Here is a 14,750-nt window from a genome sequence, read left to right as displayed (position 1 = left end):
GCGTGACCTCAGACAAATTGTATCTGGGGGAAGCAAGGGAAAACAGCTGCCAATCTGATAGTAAATCTGGAGGCTGTGGCAAAAGGACAGTGCTCCGGGAGTCAAAAGGTGGAGAAAAACCTCAAAGAGATTGGAGAGGAGGAAGGCAGGGCACTGCTGGCTGTGACGAGGTGTATGAGTCAGTCAGAGCTCAGCACAGGCTGAGATAAAGCTTTGGGCAACGTGCTGAAGCAGGTTTGGTGAAAAACATAACTATCATTCTGTTCGTGTTTTGCTGCCCCAGCTCTCTGGCAAACAGGATCTCATGTTAAATAAGTGAACTAAATGTGCCACCAAGTTCAGCTTGTTTTTTTTTTCTTTCTTTTTTTCTTTCCCTGTGGATCTTGATTTTATTCATGAAGTCTCGAGTTCCTGGATGAAAATAATTAGAGGAAATTTTTCTTTTCTACTTTGTAATTATTTTTAAGAGAGTTAATAGCTCTCCAGAGGTGATGAAAAGCTGATTAAAAGCTGATTGTTGTCTGCCATGAAACCAAACAAATGATCAACAATTTATTACTTTCTAGAGATCTCACACTTTTCAAGGCAATCGTAATCATGGGAAAGTGAGCGGATCTCATACTTCATTTCCATCCTTGAGCATTTCAAAGCACAATCAAAATTATGCCACTTAGCCTCCTCCCAGCTCCTCCCATCACTCATGCAGACGGCTGTGTGGTCACGAAGTGAGCCAAGGGGCCACACAAAAGCAAAACCCAGATTGGGAACAGAAAGAACAAGGTTTGTGAAAATGCCTTTTTTTTTTTTTTTTTTTTCTTAAGCAAATAAAGAAGGAAGTTTCTAGCTTTGCTCTTGAAGAGGACGTGCTGTTATTCAGAGTCTAGCCATGCTCTTACTCCAGTCAGCACAACTGGGCTGAGCCTCCTGTGTGGAAATGTGTTCACATGCTGCTCCTTTAGCTGTGGCAGGTGCCAGAAGGAGGGCTCTGCTTCTGTCTCCCTTCTGACACTTCAGGTGCTCCAGAGGTAAATACCACGCTAACACCTCTTACTGCTCCTGACAAACAGTATCAGCTTGGTGCTGCTGCTGTCCTGCCTCAGCAGCGGTAAGAGGTCTGTCTAGCTTCCCTGTGCTTGTGAAAGGATGCAAACAGCAGCTAGCAGATGATTAACCTCCTCTAAGCAAAAAGGCCACTTTTCACTATTGATCAATGCATGACCTCCAGTTGGGGTTTCTTTCTGCCTGCCAACCATTCCCCTGATGCTCTCATGCACTGCTGCAGAGCAGGTGGGTTTCCCAGGGGAGGCAGGAAGAGCTGCTATGTAAACAAGAAAGGGGCTGAGGAGAGACAGTGAAGATGTGAAGGATAGGGCTGGAAGAGGAGGGAACAAAGGAAATCACTTCTGGAGGGCAGGAAGCAGAATGTAAATAACAGGAGTTTTGAAACTCTCTTGCACCGGGGCATGCAGAAAATCTTACGAGGCTTCTGGTACTTGCAGAGCACAACATAAAGGATGTAAAGCCTCATTCAAGTCTTTCAAACTCAATGAGACCTGAACTTACCTGTGCTGTATTTATACAGTGATGGTCATGTTCCAATTAGCTCCAAAAAAGCAGATACTTCTCCAGGATACGAGGCTGAGCAAAAGTCAGAATTCAGGACTCGAGACAGTGCAGTCACTGGTGGAATGCAAGTTAAGGTACCTCCAGCTCAGATAGAGCTGTGTACTTGGGGGATGCATTTCATGATGGTCAGAACTTTTATCCAGCGTGGTGCTGCTGAGCTGTGCAACTTTGAGACTGGGTAATTTTTTTAGAATAATTTGAGGACCAAAGTTTGATGAGCAAACAATGTTTTCTAACTCCAAATAAAAAGATTGTCCAGTTGGTTCAAAGTCAAATGACAATAAGAGATCAAAAATTTACTCATAGTTCTGTGGTCTGCACCTTTTCCCTCCCATGCAAATTTAGTTCTTCAGCTCATTGCCACAAGAAATTTTGTATGCTGGAATCTCAAGCTAACTGTGCTATTTTTTGTACAAAAATAGGAATATTAAAATTTCAATTTGCTAGTAGTTATCCTATGCACTGCAATGTGGCTGAGAGCAAGAACAGAAATAGCACAGCACAACATATTTTGCTGTTGGCTTGTGTAGTTGATAACACAGGTGCTAAAAGTGTGCATTCAGTCCATAATTACACTTTTGGAAATTTAGTGCTGTATTTATGACATGCTTTTCATTAGAATCTTTTAACAATTAGCTAATGAGTCCCAAGTGGGACAATTATCCCATATACCCAGGCAGTTGGGATTCTTCATCGGCCATAGCGCATCCATTGCTCATAAAGCATGTTTGTGTTCTAAGAGTGAATCTAACTATTCTGTGCTTTCCTCTTGGAGTGTTTCATGAAACAAAATGAAAACAGAGATCAGATGACACTGGTGATGCAGAAATGGACAGACCCTGTCGCAGTCATGGCCTGATGGGGACTGAGGGGAACGAATGAGCAGATGTGATGTGACTACTTACCGTGAGTGGAATGTTTTAGAGAATGAGAGAATATAGTGTTCTAATACAGAAGGATCAGAAAGAACTAGATCTGTCTGCATAAATCCCCTAGAACCACCTGAAAAGCACAGTGATAGCTAGATGTTGACCATGTCTTTGTGTAAAAACTCCAGTTCACCTAGGAGTGTTTCCAGATTCTTTCTGCTGCTACTTTCCTCCACTTATGAGAGATGTACACTGGATGGCTGTCTGTGCTCAGGGTTCTGAGGTATGAAGACCTGCAGTTGGGGATCGTTTGCTTCTTGCATGTGAGTCCAGGCCTGGCTGCACAGTGGGGCAGAAGCCAGCACAGCCCTGGGATCACTGCCTTATCCAGAGGCACAAGCAGGTATGGGACCTCTTTCCCTCACCCTTCATTCCCCTGTTCGAGTGATGTCTGTGAAAACACCTACCAGCCCACCTATTTCCCTGGTGAGTGGGAAGAAAGGCAAGAGATCTACTATATAGCTATGGGTCAGTTATCTTTTACTTCTATGGAAATGAATCATATTCCTACGTCAACCCAGGGTATGGAAAACAGGGGTCTTTACTGCTTGAAATATTCTGTGCAACCAATTACCACTTTGCTACCTGGTGCAAAAAGCTTATAGTAGGGGAAATGCATATTTGCTCTGTCTGAAACATTCTGCTGAAGAGATTTATTTCAGATATGCATTTCTCCATATCTCTTGGCATGCTGCCTGCTTTGCAACAGCACTGCTTTGCTTGTGGGGAGGTCAGTTGGGAGTGGAGCTGGACACTGCCTCCTCTTTGAACAGGGCTGAGGCAGATCCTGTGCTTCCTGGAACACAGTGCCTGCAATTCTGCCCATTTCTTAACTAGGCCATACGCCAGGAGGGGGGAAGACTTTGAGATGTTTCACAGGCTACGGTGAGGGCCTGAAAGAACCTGGATAATCACAGTGAAAAATTCTCTCTGATAAATGCAGTTGAAAGAGTTGAAACGCTAGGCTGGAACGAGGAAATATCCTGTGTTTGCTGTCCAAGTTGAGAAGCCTGTTTGTGAAACCTTCAAAATGAAACCTTGATAGCATTACTTACCTCTCTGTGCATTTACTTTGGCAGAAGGATTCTTTGTAGGATGATTATGAATAATAAATAATGCTATATGGAGAAAAGCGTACATTCTGTCTTCACTTTACAGCTATAATTTTCAGGATTACAGCTGTAATCCTATTGGTCTTAGTAGAATCTTTTCTTGAAGGAAAGATGTTGGCTCAGTTTGAGTTGAGAGAGCAGGCTCTAACATCTTTTCCTAACATTTCAAGTACTAAATTAGATTCTATTTCATTTAGATGATCTTCTCATATTTTTTCTCGTATTTCTGGACTGCGAGTGATCAGCTACTTGTGCCAGCATAACTCAGCTGCTAGTTCTCCTGGCCACATAAATGCTCTCTAAAACTGAGAGTGCTGGGAATCGCAGGTGCTGGAGTATTTGAAGACATGAGTGCTGTCCTGCCTGGAGTGGACCTAAGCTGTGCCCTGCAGTTCGCACTGTGTCAGGTTCTGAGTTGATACCTGACTTGTTTTGCCTAAGCAAAGGCAGCAACTGCTCTGATTTCAAGATCCTCCTTGCATTATGTGAATTTGAAAGCTTCTGGCACTCCTCTAGTTTTCACCTTCAGTTTGTTCTCACCTTGAATTTGTTTTCCTGTTCTACATAACTCTGTTCCTGCTTCTGTGTGACCTGAGCACCGGGTTAAACTTTGAGGCCTTTTGTCCAGCTAAAGAAGGCTTTCCAACAGAGGATTCATACTCTCACTCTCTGCAGCTCTCCCAGCTCATCCTATTAACAGGTCCACAACAGATGGATGGTTTGTTCTCATCTCTAACAGGGCAGTAAAGACAGATATACCCTGGAGAGAGCTCCAAATGCTGATGAAGACAGACACATGTGCCCCTAGACAAATGGCACACAGGATATTTGTATTAGTGCGAATCGGCTGACTGTTATTGGGGCCGATGCCTCATCCTATGTGGATATAACAGCAGTTCAGTAATTGGTGTGATCAGACATTTCTCAGTGGTACCTGCAGGGAAGGAACTACAGCAGAAAAGTTGATGCTTACTCTGTGAGTAAAGGACTTGGAAACTGGTCACAGTAAAAGTTTTGCTTTCTTGCAATGGGAGAACAGTCTCATGTTACTCTGTGCACAGTTTTGTGCTCTTTCTGTTTGCATAAAGCCTTCTTAATAGATGTAGGTGTTAATAAGGATGGGCAGAACTGTGATGAACCCACTTGGAAGATGCACAGGATCTATCATGAGAGAACACTGAGTACAGTCTGGAAAGTTGGTTACCTCTCGTTGTGGTATTAATCAAGATCATCTCTAGTTACTTTACCTTCTGGTGTTCACTTCAAAAAACCTGACGCTGAGAAGTCAGCAGCAATAGAGAGAAGAGAGAGGTGATGGGTTTAATATTGCAAAACCTCTCAAGGAGAGGCTTCCTGCATCGAATGAACACGTGAAGTTGCTCAGCAAGGGCTGAGCTGCAGGCTGCAAGTGCTGCGTGTGATAGCAGAGGAGAAGGAGAAACAGCCTAATGAGATCGGATGCCTGGAAGCAGAGCTGGACAAACGCTGATTAGAAATAAGGCGCAGTGTTTAAAGGGAGGTTAATGAACTGCTGGAATAACTTTGCCGTGCTGAATTTACTGCAACTTGAAGGCTTCAGATCAAACCCGTGGCTGTGATTTGAAGCATTATTGCCTTATAAGCACTTCTGGGGGTTCTCGAAGGACCTCGAGGGTTGGGAGCAGCGCTCAGCCTGGCAGCTGCCCACACAGCAGCCTGGCTCCCAGAGGGGAAGGTGAACGGAGGAGCTCTGTGACAGCAGCGTGTTAGCATGATTAATGATAACACTTAATTTGCCTGGACAGCTCATTCCCGCACAAAGGAGAGCTCGGAAGGGCCGACGACAGCTCCGCCGCGTGGGGCCGGCTGAGGCGGCACGGCGCCGCCAGGGGGCAGCAGCGCCACGCGGCAGAGGCGGCGGCCGCCGGGAGCCTTCGGGAGCCTTCGGGAGCCTTCGGGAGCCTTCGGGAGCCTTCGGGAGCCTGACTGCCCTCTCCCCCCCCCCCAGGAGTCAGAGAGAATGGAGGAATTAGGGCTTTCTGAATATTTAATGGATGGAGGTTGTCTAAATTATTGAATAGCTTATTATAAGAGATGGCTTAAAAAGGTTTGGTAATTCATCCTTTGCAGAAAGTGGCTGTAAGAGGCATTTTGCAACATGTAAATATTGGTGGGAAGAGTACTTACTTTAGAATGCTGTCTTATTCTGTCAAAAGAAATATACAGTGCCTGCAAGGCATCAGAATGCCCTGGATATGCAATATTATCCGTCTCTTTTGCTGTATCCCTCTAATTAGAATGAGTTGGGATAACCAGTACTTCCCTTTCTCTACCCAGTGTTTAACGTGTCTTTGGTGACACTGAAGTTAGTATTTACCTGTAGGTGCATCTCAAGTTCTTCTTCCTTCTCTCTGATAAAAATTACAGAGCAAAGAAGCGCCAAAACCTAATTTGGTGTATGGAGGTATTGATTCGTGCAAGAGCACTGTGAGGATATATTTATCTGTTCTATTATGAAATGGGTAAAAATGTACCACGCCGCACTTCAGTCTTTCAATACTGTATTGAAAAGCCTGCTTGCGTGCTTTTCTTCTCAGTAAGCCTTTGGAAGCACACTGATTTTTTTTATTTTTTAATATTTTATGCGCTTAAGAACTACTAACAAGAAAGGCTTGATATAATGCTTGCCTTAAGACATCTTTTTGCCCACGTTTTGTTTTGATTTGAACTGCTGCACTGCGACTTTGGCTCACTCTGAAACTCCATGTTTGAGGATTGAGACGGAGTAAAATGTGGTTAATTATGGATTGTTGGCCTGGTACCGCTTTAATTCCAGTGTTTGCTGTTTTCTCATTGTGTTCTGAGCAGGAGGAAACTGAGTGTGTTGAGCCAGGGCCATTCCTGTCCTAAGCTCCTGGAAGATGTCTGCTTACTGACTTTTCTGCCCCCAGTGTGTGTTAATGTAATTTTGTGTTTCTTAAAAAGTGGGTTTCCAATTGATCAAAGGACTACTGAAACGAAAGGAGTGGTGGGAGAACATGGGAAAAGTTTATTGTGATCACTCCGTCAGGGGAGACCACATTATTATTACTCTCACAAATTACATTGTGTCTTGTTTCCAATAACAGAAGGTCAAGTTGAGCCCAGGGATAGAAGTGAGAGAACGAATATAAACAATAAAAGCAAAGAGACTTGGCTGCCTATGAATTGGAGTGTTTGAGCTCATTATTCAGTGGAATGCGTGTCACTAGTGCTAGAAAACTATCTTCATATAATGACTTGGAAATGTAGCTTCTGGGTGCAGGTGGGCTTGGCCTGAATATGGTGCAAGTAGAACCAAAAGCATCAGTGGGAGCAGAAAAACATTGATCACACAGACGTGATCCTATGGATGCAGCCCTGTGGACCCTCTCTGCTCCTGACGGGGCTGGACTCCAGGGGCCTTGGCCAAACCTTTATGAATATGGTGAAGGATTTCACTCCACATTTGATAACCTCTTATCCAATTTGTTGGAGGTTTCGAGCAATTGTGTGGAAATCTGTTTGCACCATGGCAGTGTCCTTCCACAATCTAACAGCTCCCATGGCATTTGTGTGGAGAGAGGACACTTGGTTGTCAGCCCACAGTAAGCAGCATGCTTTGTATGTATAATTTTCAGTGGAGCAAACTCTGCCTTTTGTTAATCATAGAAACATAGAATGGCCTGGGTTGAAAAGGACCATCATGATCATGTAGTTTCACCCCCCCTGCTATGTGCAGGGTCGCCAACCACCAGGCCAGGCTGCCCAGAGCCACATGCAGCCTAAATGTAGTTAATGTAGTGGTATTTCACAGCTGTCTCCACACAGTTCTCCCTGTGTTCTTTTAAACAAGTGAGAAGAGCAGTGTTTGCTGCCTTTGGCATCGGGTTGTACTGTAGATGGCACTGTGAAGCAACGATTTTGATAACAAAGATCTATTTCACAGCATCATTCTAGTTGTTAATTGCAGTGTAATATGGCTTTCTTTGTAGGTCCCCAAAGTGAAGAGAACGTTCTGAAATGCAGAAAGGCTTATCTGCAGCCGCAAATGGGAATCTGGAATAACTATGAAAAACACACTGAAATAATTGTGTTTGACTGGAACAAAATTCTTGCAAAGTCCCCAAGGTAAGAGTGCTTTTTAGCTTTCAAATGACACTGAAGATTTGCTGTTGTGGTTAGCAACACTATGCACTTGAATCCGAGAGAGCTAAGGCTTGACATTTCTGAAAGTGGCAGCCCGCTGACGCTGAAGGGCCCAGCACCCCTTGTTGCATCTGTCTGCCAAATTTCATCCATCCCTTGTCTTGTTAAAGATCACCCTGTATTCCTGTACGTTAGTGGGCTGAAGACTTGTATCCTGTCTACCTGAAGTCTGCAAGTGTTGTATCGTTTTAGTGACACTGAATGGTTTTAGCAGCCTCTCAGCTTGGATATAACTGTATGGATGTTTTTTAGTGATTCACTTATTTCTGAACTCAAATGAACTTACTCAAGACTAAGTTCACTCTGTTATGCTAATTGAACCTTGTTTCCCATTACCTATCTAATATCAGGCTCCTGGTTTCAATGCAGTCAGACTTTCATAACATGGGAAGGCTTTGAAATGATGTCAGCTCACATTTCCACTGAGCCTGGGCTCGCTCCTCTAATGGGAATGGTGGGAACACCTGGATCCACTTACATTCTGCAAAAGGAGCTGTTGAGCAGCCAGTGCATGATTTGAGGCCAAATATCTGTCCCATTTGTCAAGTCACACCAGAAATGACACGCTCAGAATTTCTGTCTATAGTATTTACTTTCAAGGGTTAAATCCTGCTTTTAGTAACACCTTCGGAAACCTGAAGGAAGGTCCCTATCTTCAATACATTACTACAGAGTGACACCAGACCTGGGATGTCCACTGATACCTGGATCAAATTTCTGTGTTTGGGTTTAGGGCAGCAGAGAGTTGATGAGAAAGATGAGTAAATCCTGGCTTCCTATTCAGAGGTACTGGTGCACAGGGTACAAGCCACGTGTTACTGTTGTCATAAGAGGAGACAGAAAACAATGGTTAAACGGTTAAATTCAGCTCTCTCCTCAATAGCGTGGCGTTACTGTCATTATCTGGGGAAAATCTGGGGACTGAACTCTGAAACGGTAGATTGATTTTAATACCTGCTGTGCAGTTTACCCAGGTGAAGATCAACAGCAATAACAACGCTTGTGCCTTCACTCTCACTCAGCCCCGTTAGCTGCGCTGGCCTCCTGTGGTTCAGCTGGGTGCAGGTGAATTAGACCCATGGTTATCAGCTGAAGTGTAACTGCTGTGAATTAGCTTAGGATGCTCTGTAAGAGGATACTTCTAGGATTGATAAGGAGCACTGGAGTTTTTGTCTCTTGATTGGTTGATTAATGCTTGCAGAAGAGTTTCACACACTGTTAATGAAGAATCTGTTTCTTCTTAAATTGATTTCAAAACAGAGCATCTTCTTAACATAGTTTAATATCTATATTTTTCCCAAATCAATCCTTAAAATATGGCTTATTTATTTTTTTCTTTAAGATTCTGTGTTATTTTACAATAAATGTGAAGCTTTTAAAAATATATATATATAATGATGGGCTGAAGACTACAAGGACAGCTGAAGGGGGAGAACAATTCCTTGATTAAAAACAAAGGAATCCCAAACCAGCAGGTACAAATAGTGATTGTTGCTAAAATATATTTGCAGCAGGTTTCTGGCCTCTTAACTTTTGATATGAAGAAGTGCATTTCTGAATTACTTGGGCCTCATCAATGTTCTCATTAATACATGTTGAGAGAACAGCGTTGTCTTGTGATGAGCGAGAAGGAAAATCGGGCAAGCACTTTCAAATGAGAAAATGTGAGATCTGCTTTATTTTCACTGGCAGATGGTTACTGGATTTAAAACCTGCCTGCCATAGACTAAGCTAAGGCATGGGATTGTTTTAATTTTATTTATTGATTTTCAAATTATCAGGCTGTTCAGCACTTGAGTTATCTGATTAGTTGAACAGTTTCAGGTATTATAAAGATATATAGGTGTAAAAAAAAAAATCCAGAATGTACCTGGAGGAATCAGAACTCGAATCTGCAGGGAAAAGTTCTCAAAGGACTTCTTGGTGCAAATAAAAATGCTTGTGATAGGCTTGTCCAAATCCCAGCATGCTGATTAACTACAGACTAACGCTGCTATGAAAGCAGTATTTAGTTCAGTTTATGCAAATCTGTGATTTGCCTTTAATTAATTTGATGTATTCCTGCTTACAGCATTTTCTGAAAGTGGGAAATGTTACATCTAGGAGTTCAAGTGCATAATGCACATTTATGTGTTGCACGAGTAATGCATCATCATAATTGAGTTTAAGAAAATGATCAGATTAACTTTCTATATGATGAATGGCATAACATAAGCTATTGAAGGATTTAATTGCAGATATTTGCAGCAAAATTACTGGGGATTTGTGTCTGTATTTCTATCGCTCCCATAAATAAGACTAACAACATCTGCCTTCTGTTAAGCAACTGTTTTCTGAAATAGTTTCTAACACTGACAGAGTAGTGAGACCTTGTGTATTTGGCTCAGGTGATGGTTTCATGACTGTTTAACCCTTAGCAAGCCTAGTGATGTCCAGAAAAGCCAGCAGATAATGTGTACTTGAGAGATAGAGCCACTCTGTACATGCCTACCTGCTGTTGGTGCCCTTAGCAAATAGACCCGAAGGGGTGTTAAATACAGATGACATTGTACTGTGGTGTTTCTATGATTTTGAGGCAAGGGCTGTTATCGGTACGCATATTGAAGTTTTGTGGATGGACCTTAACCAAAAAACAACGCCGCCCAAGATGTACTGCAGTTGTGTGGTGTTGTTATAAATATATGTGTGGTAATCTGATGTGTGACAGCCATCGCGTTTCTTCTATTGGTAAAGCATACTTAAAAAATGAATTGATTTCAGCCAAACCGTGAAAGTGATTTTTGTCAGTGCTGCCTTATTTGTTATTCTTCAGTATCTTCACAGAGTTTCCTTTCCAGCACTGGTTTTTATGTTATTCCCTACCCACGTTGTTCTTTCACTCATCTTCTTCCTTTTCTGCCTCCAGGATGAGATTCTGTGCCAAATCAATGCTTCTATCTGACTGGCTTTTTCTGGTCTATGTGTTAATGGTCTGCTGTAAATTGTTGTCCGCCTCTAGCCACCATCCCCGGGGACACACAGGTAGGAGTGTTTGAACTCATTATGTGCTACTGAGACCAATTAATACCACTTGCAGAATGTTAGGGCCCACTTTTTAGCAGTGGATAACTGATGAGGCTGTTGACAGCGTGTTACAGTCAGTGCAATGGGTTAAAAATACAGCAGCGACAAAACATGTTACTGTAAAAAATCATGGAGTTTCTAGCAATTTTTTGAAGTGAAATCCCTCCAATTTTTTTTTCTGGTGAGCTTCAAGACTGCTGGGACTTCAGTTTTTTAATGTATTTATTTATTTTATTTTTTTAACAACTCTGAAATGTATCTTTATCTTCCCCCTCCTAATCTAGTCCTTACCAGGAGAGTTTCTAATGGTATCCTTGGCTTTGGTGAGCAATAAATCAAAGCTCTAAGACTGTGTGAGCCAGTTCTTTCACAGAGTAACACAGATATGGACTGTGGTTTAGTTCATCTTGTCATATGCTACGTTTTTTTCCTGCAGAGTAAAGCAAAAATAATTGCATTTAAAGGAATGCATTTAAATTCTAGCGAGATAGATCTACCAAGAACAGTGTAAGTATCTATAAATGGCAGAAAAAGCTCAGAACAAGCTGGGTTGGCTTTGTGAATTGATACAAGACTGGATCTTGGAAGCCATGTGTTTGTGCTGGGACTGTGCAGAGAACCCAGCCTCACTGCAGAAAGACATACAGATGTACCAGTGCTAATGCCCTGTATCACCTTTGATCCCAGAAGCAAGAAAGGTAAAGCTAACACAGTAGTACCAGTGAATTCTGATTTTAGGAGAGCTCAAAATCCTGGCTGCACCCACATGATGAGAAGAGTGAGCTCTCAGTACTGTAGTTAGAGTTGTGCTGGCCTGGGGATTTCTGCTTCCTATTTGTGACAGTCACATTCTTAAATCAGGTGTATTGGCATTAATGCATGTAATGTTCTTAACTCTGAATCACATTCTCATGGGTCCACGTGTAATGTTAACATACACTTCAGCTCAGCACTAGGAAGTGAAGGTACTTTTGCTTGAGTGCTCATTCTCCAGATGAGACAACCTGTTGAGCTCTTTCCTGGCTGCTTCTGGTGATTGTCTAGGTAGGAGCTGAAGGATCCTCGTGTGCTTGCCAAAAAAATTGAAAATCCTGGTGCACCCCAATGAATTTGACCTACGTAGAGCTGCTGTGTCTGTTTATGCACTCACGGCACATTAGCCATGTGTGTATTTAAGAACTGCACAGAATACCTCTTGGCCTTGCTTTATCACCAACTGCTGGGTTCCATGGTGCTGTAGAGCATTTGTACCATGCTCAGATGTGTCGTTTGGCACTGCCCATCCAGCGTGAGCCTACTGCTTCATTCAAGTTCTATTTAAATTTAGTCGTCTTATCAGGGAAAAAATCCCTGATTTTTGCACCTTTTTAGACACATGTCGTATTCTTCCCTGGACATGAGCTTCTCTCATGCATACACTGAAGTGACCCCCATCCCAAATTGATTCTATGTTTCAGATGCAAGTCACCCCATTTTTGATTCCCTGTCTCCCTTATCTGATGCATGGCATCACAGAGCATTTGGAAGGCCCTCATGATGGGGCCTGCATTTCCCAGCATCATCTTTTTTTGGTAGCACCTAGCTTGTGATACTTTAAGAGGAACTTGTTTTTAAGAATGTGTTATTTGCCCCTGAAAACCCATGTGTTTCAGTCTGTATTTGGGATCGCTAGTCTCTTTTAGAAAAAGTGCTTACTCATGACATCTAAGAAAGTTTATTAGCCAAGGGCAGACAATAGAATTTAAGCTGAAAAGTGGGATTGACTTTTTTTCTTTGCAAAATACTGCAATTTTTAAGGAGTCTAATCCAGGAAAAGACACATATTGACTTTGGTTGTTTTAGATGGCACTTGAAAGAATGACATTTGACAGCTGTCTCCATAATATTCAGACAGGAACAGAGGCTAGATCTTTAAGGACCCAGAAACAATCCTGCTGCTGAAAAGTGAGAGACAATGGCATTGAGCAGTCCCTTTGACAAAAAGGGCCTCATCACTGTAATAAAGTGTAGGACAAGGCAGGCCTGTTCTGTTGTTCTGCAATATATTTGCTGCCATCAAATAACTCTTAGTGGAGAAAGAGCCCTGTTCAATCTAGCAAGCCAATTCTGCCATTGCTTTGAAGAAGTTTGGATCTTGAATCCAGCTTGAAGGCCTCAACCTATCTTTCGTTTGAATGGTGCAATAGTTTTGACTGACAAAATTAACTAGGCAAAAGGTAAAGGGGAGATGTTCCTTCTCATTATCATTACATCACTGAAGATGCTGCTTATGCAGATTATTTCAGCAGGCTCCCTCTCTATCTGTGGAGAAAAGATAATTCAGAACATTCATCTGATTTCATTGCAGTGAAGTACCCTGTTGAAGAGCTTGTCTTTTGCACTGACAATGGCTGAGCACCAACCTTACCACAGCTATTTAGAATGAGGCAGTATTTCAAGCTCCCAGAGTTCCTAACTGAGACCAGGATAACTATCAATTCCGTGCTGTGCTGAATGAAGCAATGTACCTTTAGTACCAGAGATTTGTTTCCACCTCACTGCTGTAAGTCAGGATCCACAAATGATGAAACACTGAATAGACACTTCCTCTGGTCATCTCACTTGGGGGCTGGACTTGTAGCTCGTTGATTGGTATAACCAGCTGAACAGTTTCTGTCGTGATTAACCAGTGCAGCTTGGCTTTTTTGGGGCTGCTGCATTTTATTTTGATGTGATGATTTCTACCTGAAATACTTTCAGCCTCCTTCTGCTTGCTGAAGGTTCCAGATTTTGGAGAATCCATTATTAATACACCTGGAAACCATATGCTTAATATACATCTGTAGGGCCAAATTTGACTCTGAACTGTCTTACTTGGTTCACTTTCTTTTTTCTTTGTGATTTCAAGTGAAGAGTTCTGCCCTAATAATCTGCTTGCTTCCCACAGATATAGGATGATGCAGAGCATAGGGATAAATCACTCTGAGTTCACTGGGACAGCTTGGTCTTCTTGCCAACTGGAAGAATGAATAGTAACTTCACAGAGTTTATTTCCCATTGCTCTGCAGATGGATTAATTTACAAGGTTATCAGAGGTTCAGTGAGAGAAGTCTTGTTGAAAATTGCAATGGCAAGTCAAATGTGCATGACCGTGGAGATTGGGAAGTGGATTCATAAGGGAATTAGCAGCAGCCTGAGGTGTTGAAAACTCTACCTCTTTGCTTAGTGAAATGCAGCAGAAAATCTAATTTGCTGCTTGGCATCTTAGATGCAATCTCCTGCAACCAGGATGCTGTCTTGGCTGTTGTTTAGAGGACCAGGGGTTTCAATTTTTCAACTGTGTGTAAAAGATGGGCTTCTTTTGTTGATTGGCTGTACAGGATCTGCACAGGGATCTGAGATAATATTCTGGGCTCCCATGATCATTTTCCTTTGTGCCCTTCTGACTGATGCCTGAACTGGGTGAGGCTGATGCATGGGACTCAGCTCATCATTTGAGTTATGCAGTTGTGCCTTTGATGCAGAAAACAAAGGCTCTCCTCTCTGCAGCTCCTGTTCTTCCCTTGCTGTTGGTTAGAGAAGGCAGTCTTTTTAGAATGTGTCTGTTTCTGATTTTCTATCTGTCTTTAATTGCTCTCAGATCTAGCCTACCAGTGGGACAATCCAACACTTGTTTCTCGCAGAAGCAGTCTGCTTGTCACTTGGTAATGGCAAATATTTTATGTTCATAGGCCTGGGACAGAGTTCTACCATTGACTGCAGTTGTTTTGGTCTGCAGGGCTCTCAGGATCTGCTTTTTTTTTTTTTTTTTCTTCTTTTCTCTGAATATGAGATG

The 14,750-nt window shown here is 42.5% G+C and overlaps 1 protein-coding gene across 1 annotated transcript in view; it reads left to right on the top strand.

The window, feature by feature from the left end:
• Nucleotides 1-7,680: 7,680 nt before the first annotated feature.
• Nucleotides 7,681-14,750, top strand: part of TAFA4 (TAFA chemokine like family member 4) — a 45,153-nt gene continuing 38,083 nt past the window's right edge. The window contains exons 1-2 of the mRNA XM_042880964.1: nucleotides 7,681-7,795; nucleotides 10,779-10,894. Coding sequence (XP_042736898.1) covers nucleotides 7,716-7,795; nucleotides 10,779-10,894 — 196 coding nt within the window. The 5' untranslated portion in view covers nucleotides 7,681-7,715. The remainder of the gene's footprint in view (nucleotides 7,796-10,778; nucleotides 10,895-14,750) is intronic.

The sequence above is a fragment of the Lagopus leucura genome, unplaced genomic scaffold (assembly GCF_019238085.1).
Source record: "Lagopus leucura isolate 7727_CA_CO unplaced genomic scaffold, USGS_WTPT01 Super-Scaffold_100028, whole genome shotgun sequence".
Classification (NCBI taxonomy): domain Eukaryota; kingdom Metazoa; phylum Chordata; class Aves; order Galliformes; family Phasianidae; genus Lagopus; species Lagopus leucura.
The sequence above is the reverse complement of the archived record's forward strand: the minus strand, read 5'-3'. Positions and strand labels throughout refer to the sequence as shown.